The sequence below is a fragment of the Gavialis gangeticus genome, unplaced genomic scaffold (assembly GCF_001723915.1).
Source record: "Gavialis gangeticus isolate Ggan-Ray unplaced genomic scaffold, GavGan_comp1, whole genome shotgun sequence".
Classification (NCBI taxonomy): Eukaryota; Metazoa; Chordata; order Crocodylia; family Gavialidae; genus Gavialis; species Gavialis gangeticus.
Window position 1 is genome coordinate 61,553,683 of NW_017729031.1, and position 8,806 is coordinate 61,562,488.

General features: G+C 40.7%; 1 protein-coding gene across 5 annotated transcripts in view; it reads right to left on the minus strand.

The window, feature by feature from the left end:
• The window catches only part of SESTD1 (SEC14 and spectrin domain containing 1), a 151,750-nt gene that overhangs the window by 112,045 nt on the left and 30,899 nt on the right, over window positions 1-8,806 (minus strand). For all 5 annotated transcript variants that reach the window (XM_019523032.1, XM_019523033.1, XM_019523030.1 and 2 more), the window contains one exon: window positions 144-252. In XM_019523032.1, the coding sequence (XP_019378577.1) occupies window positions 144-252 (109 nt within the window). The remainder of the gene's footprint in view (window positions 1-143; window positions 253-8,806) is intronic.

Sequence of the window (8,806 nt, forward strand, 5' to 3'; positions counted from 1 at the left end):
ACATGCACTTTTTAATTATTATGCTGTATTCTAATAAAATGAAATGAGATTTCCAATTATACCACAGTCTGCATACAATGCATTTTTAAAACAAGGTAAAATAAAAATATGAACCGCTTTTAAGAGAACACCTTTAGAGTCACCTTGGAATGCTTAGCAGATAGTCTAGAGTAACACTCAACTCATCCATATTAGTCTGTTCAAGGCATAATGGAATTGTCAGAATGAGGCCACTTCGTCTGTCCTTCCCTCCTATTTAGAAAAAAAAAAAAAGTCATTGCAAGGACCTGATATGGTTTTAAGGTAAAAATACACATTAGTTACACTCTTTCAAAATACATGTTTCTTGAGCAGCAAACTGCTATAAAGATAACCGTATTAAGACATATTTTGGTTTAAAAGCTGCAGATAGCTACCATATAGGTACAGCATGGCCACTCCAGAGCACAAATCACAGCAGGCATCATTTTTCACCTGGCATGCTCAGTGTAAAGCGACAAAGCACAAATCATGTTCTCCCAAAAACTCCATTCTCAAAAAAACAACAGCACTGTATTTTGGAGGCAGCATAATTCAAGCCCTTTTGTGAAACTTCTGAATTTATATTAACTCAGTAATCTACAACAGCATTTCTCAAACCCTGTGGGTTTAAACTCCATTGCACCCACTGTATTTCAGCCACTGTTTCCCACCGCGGTGATTTTTGTATGCCCCTGCCTTCAGCCATCATTGTCACTTTACTTGCTGCCACTTGCCATGCTGGTAGCAATCACTGGCAGGGAAAGTGACTGCAGTAACCGAAATGTGTGTGTTGCGGGGGGATAGGACCATAAAAGAATCAGTTGTGACAGAAGCAGTAGCTGAAGTACAGGGGGTACAAGAGCGGTTGAAGTAGGGGGTGACTGTAGTCAGTCCCCATGTAACTATTTACATCCCATAGTCTGGTAAACGCTGAGCTATACAAAGCATTTCTCACGTACAAGTAAATGCCATGCCCAAGACACAGGTTCTGGTTCTGAGACTACCATAAAGGAAAACACGAACAATTCTGAAGATCTACGGAAAATACACAATCTTTTAAGACTAAACTAAAGCTCCTCCTACCAAATACCCATCAGGCTGCACCAGCATTTTGGACCCATGTACTTCAAGCTTCCCTTGGGCTAGGGAAAGACATTCAAAAGCCTGAGCCTGAACTGATTCAATCTTTGCAGGTTAATCTAACCTGCAGAGAGTGAACCGGTTTGCAAGTGGACAGTAAAGAAGTTCTTCCTTATGTCCAGCCTGAAATGGTCTCGCAGTAGTTTATGACGGTTCAACCTATCATCCCTTGGGGCGCTCTGGTGAACAAACATTCGGGCGCTCTGGTGAACAAACATTCCCTCAGGTCCTGGTGAACACCCCTTATAAACTTATAAGTGGCCATCAGATCACCTCTGAGCCTGCACTTTTCCAGGTTGAAGAGCCCCATGGCTCTCAGCCTGTCGTCATAAGGTCTGTTTTCCTGACCTCTGAGCATGCGCGTGGCTCTCCTCTGGACTCTCTCAAGTTTCTCCACATCCTTCTTGAATTGTGGAGCCCAAAACTGGATGCAGCACTCCAGCTGCAGCCTCACCAAGGCCAAGTACAACGGGAGAATGATGTCCTGGGATTTGCTTGAGAAGCATCTATGGATGCAAGCCAGCGTTTTGCTTACTTTACTGGCTGCAGCATCACATTGAAGGCTCATGTTAATCTTGTGGACAATCCTGACCCCCAAGTCGCTCTCATCTGTAGTGCTAGTCAGCGTAGCACTGCCGAGCCTATAGACATGCTGCAGATTTTTTCTCCCAAGGTGGAGAACCTTGCATTTTTTGGTGTTGAACACCATCAGGTTTTCATCCACCCATTTACTAAGCCTGTCAAGGTCAGCCTGGATTACCCCCGTCCTCAGGTGTGGATGCTTTACCCCAAAGTTTGGTATCATCAGCAAACCTGGCCAGTCCACTTCTGACTCCAATGTCCACCTCATTAAGAGGTTGAACAAAATAGGTCCAAGGACAGAGCCTTGAGGGACCCCACTGGTCCCAGGGCACCACGACGATTGACTTCCGTCAACTACCACTCTCTGGGTCCGACCACAGAGACAATTCCCCAGCCAGCAGATCATGGTGGACCGGAGGCCACAGTTGGCCAGTTTTGCCAAAAGGTGATCACGGGATACCAGATCGAAGGCTTTTTTAAAGTTGAGATATATGATATCAATCTCTTCTCCCTTGTCCAGGTGATGGGTCACCTGGTCATAAAATGAGATAGGTCAAGCATGACCTACCCGCAACAAACCTGTGCTGGCTGTCCCTCAGGGTGTTGCCATCAGCCAGTCTGTTGAGAAGAGCCTCCTTGATGATTTTTTCTAAGACCTTCCCCAGGATAGAAGTCAGGCTGATGGGCCAGTAGTTTGCCAGATCCACTTTCCTCCCTTTCTTGAAGATAGGCACCACACTGGCCTTCTTCCAATCATCAGGCGCTTCACCAGAGCACCAGGAGCTCTTGAAGATCTGTGCCAGGGGCTGAGCTATGAAGACTGCCAGCTCCTTGAGTACCCTGGGGTGTAAATTATCAGGGCCAGCTGACTTGAAGGTGCCCAGCCTCTCAAGCTGTTTCTTCACAAGATCAGCACTGATGGAGGGCAAGGAACCACCCTTGCTTAGGCGTCCCTGTCCCCTAGTGGGCAGGGGCATCCCATGGGAGTTGTGAAAGACTGATGCAAAGTACCCATTTAGCAAGCTGGCTTTTTCCTGGGCGTTGGTCGTCAGTTCTCCCTTTTGGTTTAGCAGGGGTCCAATGTTGCCCTTGCTTTTCCTCTGGCTCCCCACATATCTAAAAAAGAACTTTTTATTGTCCTTGATACTTGTGGCCTGTTGGAGTTCAATGGCATCCCTGGCTTTCCTGGTTTGCTCCCTGCAGGTCCGGACCAGTGCAGAGTATTCCTCCTCGGAGGTGGATCCTGTCCTCCATTCTTTGTAGATCTGTCTTTTTAGATGCAGGAGGACCGCCAGTTCCCTGGAGAGCCAAGGGGGCTGCTATTCCCTCTTGCTGTCTTTCCTCCATGACGAAATAGCCTTAAGCTTGTGCATCTAGGATCGTACCCTTTGACTCAATCAGTTAAGTCTGATACTACATTCAACCAGGTTTATCTCAAACTGGTTTCACCCATTTTGAAACTGGTTTATGTGCACTGAATGTCCGTTCTGTTACAGGTTTAAACCAGTTTCTGATCACTTAAACTGGTTTATGTGTAACGTCTGTCCCTAGCCATGGTGTCCAACATGTATGTTTTGTTTCCCCAGAGCTCCAGCCTTACAAGCACTCTGGTTTTATAGTACCTCTTTGGGGACACAATAGTGGATGGTAGAGAGACATGTAGGCTTTTTTTAAGGGTACAAAACTCACTGTTTTTTCCTTTAGTGAACACAGGAAAAATCCAGATGCAGACAAAAGAATATAGAATTACATTTATTTCCCTGTCTCAGTTATTCATCAAATCCCCTGGCAAATCAAATCCTCCTCTGTTGCTTTATTACCAGCTAACCTAGAAAAACTGACTCATTTGCAGAACAGACGGCCGAATCTGAACAACTTCCACGTTAATAGTTGGCAGTCCAGGTTTAATGATCCTTCACTGTAGGGGTTTCATAGTCCAGGGAGGCCCATGGGCTGCATGTGACTGCCTTTCCTGCTGTTGTGTGATGGGGAAAGGCCTGGGAGTCTGAGTGCCACCTGTGCAGCCTGCATTGCCAGAGAGATTCTGGAGGGGCCGCCTCCGCTATGTGCAACCTGCACAATGTGTGACCTGGGGATTTCACACAAGTAGTAAACATAGCTTCTTGTCAGTTTTTGCTGCTGCTATGCCAAACCCTACAGGCATAGTAAAGTTTTCCATTTGGAAAAGCTGAATCAAGAAGATAGTCTTAGTAGACCCATTCACAAATGAGGGAAGGCAATAAACAGAGACAAAGGAAGGACAAAGTTCCCACCATGCACGGCAATCTGAAGTAACAGGACATTCGGACAGTTTGTGAAATCAGTGAAAACAATTTTTATTATATCTACCAGATTGAGATAGACAAAAAAACCCCACAAAACCATCTCCTGGTACAAAATAGCCCTGAAATAGAAATCCCAGCCATACTGACCCCATTTGTAGCTGGAAAGGATGCGTTTTCTTACCTGGTCACTGCCCTTGAACACAGTCCTGTCCCTCAAATCCTTTGCATCAGTCCTATATCTCCTGTAATATGCCACTGAAACTTACTGACAGAACAGGAAAAGTCTTGTGAATGCTTTGTTTCCCATTCTAGCAATTTACCGTTATACATACAACTGCAACAGTTGCAGAAAATTTTAGAATTTTGGATTTAGATCTTTTCATGTCAGTGGTCATGGTTTAGGGAAACAGCATCACTCTTTATAATACATGATAAATTATCTGAACTGGACTGAAATAAACCACAGTAGTATTTACAAGTTAATTTAATAGGCTGCTAAATTGCAACAAAATGGTCTTATAAATATTATCTTTTTCTACTTTCAATTTTTTTTAAATGCTCCACATTTCTGTTAACCAATTTCAGAACAAATGGTAATATATGCCCCCTTTTTTGCCATTACTTCAAGTAGCATGTTTTCGTTTTTTTCACCTTTTTTTTTTTTTTTTTAAATATAGAAGTCTACTGGCTTTCATTTCTGGTAAAACTTAATTTTATGAGATCATTTCAACTTCATTTTGGAGGAAAGAGGAAGGTATTTTCTGAAATCTTTAAGGAAGCAATTTTTCTGGAGAGATATTACTCAAAAAAATTTAAAATATTAAATCATCAGGCTTTTGCTTCATAAAAGTAGTTGATCTAGATGGAACTTGAGTTATAACTAATTGGTCAATAAAGCCATTACAAACAGAGAGTACATCTTTACAGAAGTAAAGTGATTAAATTAAATGCACACAAAATATCTACAGATATAAATATCAGGTGTTATCTGCTGAAAAAGGCTAAGATAAGGTTTCCTAAAATAAAATATAGATTCAAGTGACCTAGTAACAAAAAGAATGTAGCTGTTTACACAATGCATCACTACTGTAATTATAGTAATAGTTAAGAACCTGTGCTTTTTTTTTCTCAAAGCCATTAAACCAAAGTGCAATTAAATATCCATTAGTAGCAATGGAAAATATAAGTGTGCATATTCCACTTATTCACGTGGGGCCCAATTCTGCAAAACGTACTCCATGATGATCTCTCTGGGTCCAGTAGGGGTACTTTAAACAGATATATTTTTGCTCCTTTCCTTCCTCACCCCCCCCAAAAAAAATCATCCATGCAGTTTTAAAGTAGTTTTCTATCTTTCTAATACATCACACCCAGAGAGAAACAATTGTTGTGCAACAAGCTATGGTGGCATTCTAATTATGAATGGTGTTTCCAAAAGATTCTATCCTAATTTTTCCTTCTTTGTTCCCTCAGACAGAAGAGGAAACAGCAACAAAGAAAGGAACAAAGAGAGCTTCTGAATGGATATAGCCTCTCCCTCAGAAAGTAGGCAGCAGCCATAAGAGTCCCTGCTATAGGCATTTCCATCCAAAATCCACTATTTAGGGCAACAGAAATTGCAGCTAGACTGCTTTCATCTTATCTTTTCTTAAATAGAAGAGACTACTGAAAACTCAGCAACAGCAAAGAAGAGATGTAGAAAGAGAAGGGAAAAAAGAAGGAAGTGGCTTTACACTGTTCAAAAGCTGTTCTCTTACCCTTTTGTCTTGGGCACCCCCAAAAAATAAGTATGGTTTTCCCTTCTCTTGCTGTAGTGCTTACAAATGCATTCAATTCAACAAACAGAAGGAAAATAGTTTGTTTCTGGATCTGATGCAAAACTTCAAAGGCCACATCCATTGCATGGACCATTGTCTTTATAAAACCGCTCTCGAAAACAAGAACAAAAGGCCAAAAATGGGGCGAGGGAAGGAGTACTTCTTAAAGATGTTAAAAAAAAAAAAATATGGTGTTCCATATCCAGCACACCCACAAAGATTTCCTTCCAAGAAGTCAAATGAGTCAATTTAGTTCCAAGCAAGCAGCCAGCACACAAACAAGAAGCATGCCCCATTTACAGAAGCTGATGCCAGGGAATGGATTCTGAGCCAAGATCCATGAGGGCTAAATTCGAACAGCAGGTACACATCTTATAATGATGCACCATAGAAAAATTAGCAGATTGACTGATTGAGGACATATTGTCAAGTACATGGATAAGAACCTAAAAAACAGAACAGAACTGGGGCTGAAAAGACCTGAAATATCCTGAAGAGCAGAAACTTAAGCTAAGGGTTGCCTGTACAAGAGATGGAAAAAAGGAACCCTGTAATACTTGTGGAGGCTCTATTTAAAAGGAATTTTAGCCAAAGGAGGAAACCCCTTCACCCATGCCTATTACACTTCTTCCCCTGTACCACAAAAACCACAGTCATCTGTCACCATTACTACACCAACTAGGAACAAATAAGAAGAAGAAAGCTGAAGAATAGAGGATTCTTTGTAGTTCAAGGTTACAGAACTGCAATATATCAGTCTGTCACATGCAAACTCCAGGGAAAGAAAGGCAAGATTTCTGCTGCCTGTCAAGGTAACATGATGTTACAGCAAGGATTTCCTTGAAATCGTGCTTCTTACATAAACCACACCTACCTACTTAAGCAAAAATATCACTTCTATTCTCTGCCTTCCCCCTCCCACTACCCCACCAAGGAAAATATCACCTTCTTCATTATATCTATGTTATCTTGACATAAAGGTCAACATGTTCCAAGCTTGCACTGCGTTTTCATTGAGTTTATTTATAGCCATTTCTGTGTCCCTCACAATATTTACATTCACATTGACCTTGACCAGGCAGCGTTAATATGGCTAATGACTCCCTCCATTCCTGACTCCGAATCAGATAATTTCCAAAGCCTTCTTTCTTTTCCTTCTCAAAATTCAAGCCCAGTCTTCTATGGTGGATTGATTTAAAATCTAGGTAATCTAAATTAGTTCTTTACATCATCAGGTGGAAAGCCCCAACCTTAAATAACTGGGGGGGGAAAAAAAAAAAAAAAAAATCAAACTTTTCTACCTCTATTGCACTTTTCTTTAGAAAATCATTGAATTCTCACTGGCTACTATAATGATTACAACAGGCAGATTTACAATTCAAACTAGCTTTGCTCCATCCTTTGCAACCCATCTCCCTTAAATTTTGGTTACTGTTTTAAGAATTTCTTTGTAGAACAGCTGAACGTTTTGAGAAACAATATTCACTAACATTTTATTTTCAGTTAGCTCTTGTATTTGGAAAACAGACATGGTGCAAAGGATGAATTCCTTTTAGAAACTTAAGACAAACCAGTCTTAAAATTTTTTTTTTTTTTTTACAAAATTTCCAAATTGAGCTAGTGACAGATACCTCAGTAAAAATAACTGTCACTATCAGCAAGCTTTAAAAATTATCAGCGTTGTTTTAAAATTGTCAAATGACAGGCTTCAGTGTGTTTATAACATATGAGGAGGCTTGTTAGATAACAAATGAACCAAGGTAAAATTTTCTCAGTGTTTTTCTTAAATTCTCCTACATACACACAAGCACAACAATATTAGTTAATTGTTAATGCTAGTCAATGTTTTATTTACATAAGAGTTAAAAGACCCTGAAGTTAACAGTGCAGTTGGTTATGAAGTTTAGATTTGGCGCTTCAAATCTATTTATGTCTGCTTTGTGTTAGATATCCCAGGCTGCTGAATTTTTTGAATAAATACCTGGATTCAAACAGCATTCACTCAAATTGAAAATGTTATTTACTGTATTTATACTGAATCTAAGATTACTTTGAATTTAAGATGACCCACAATAATTAGATGTTATACACAGACAATTAATAAATGTGTTACAATCCTCCACGTATATTGGAGGATTGTCTTAAAATTCATCACCTCCACCACTGGGAAAGCAGTGGCAGAGAGGCAAGTAGATGTGAGGGGAAGGTGTGGGGGAGAAACAAGCAGCCTGACCCCTGCCCTACCACATTCCTGGCCACCTGTCTCCCCTGGTGCCTGCCCCCCACCCAAGGCAAAAGCCAGTGCTAATATCTCCTCTGTGCCCCAGGCTGGAGCCAGAACTGCAACTGAGGGTAAGTGACAGCAGGGTGGGAGTGGGTAGTAGCAGCTACAGCCCTGCCACCTCCCCACCTTTTACTTAAATTCCAGACAAAGGGGTTCCCCCCACACCACAGCTGAATTGGAAGGGGGGAGGGAAAAATAAACCTCATTTTGGATTTGAGTAAATACAGTCTTTATTGACATTTTCACAAAAGATTGCAATAAATTAGACATGCTATTGATTTTCACAGCATTTCAGCGACCTAAAACTGAGTTATTTTTTTTACTAAGAAAGATCAAAAAAGGTTATTTTGCATGCATAAATTATTTTCATACATATTCTTTATACTAAAATTCAGGACAGACAAACATCCTGTCATTGAAAATCATCAAAAAACTTCCTCTGTTCAGTAAAATCACTCAAACTCAGGAAAACTAAGATTGTTTTCTAGTTCCCACAAACTCTGTTTTATGAATTGTTCTGGTTGGAAGTATAAAAAAGATACTGAGCTATTTCATGTATCCTCCAAAACTAGGATTCTTTTAATTCACAACCAGTTTTATGGAAGACCACAAATGTTAGCTAAAATTGGTTAAAAAACACATTAGGCATTTTTACATATGCCCCCAGAGTGGTGGGG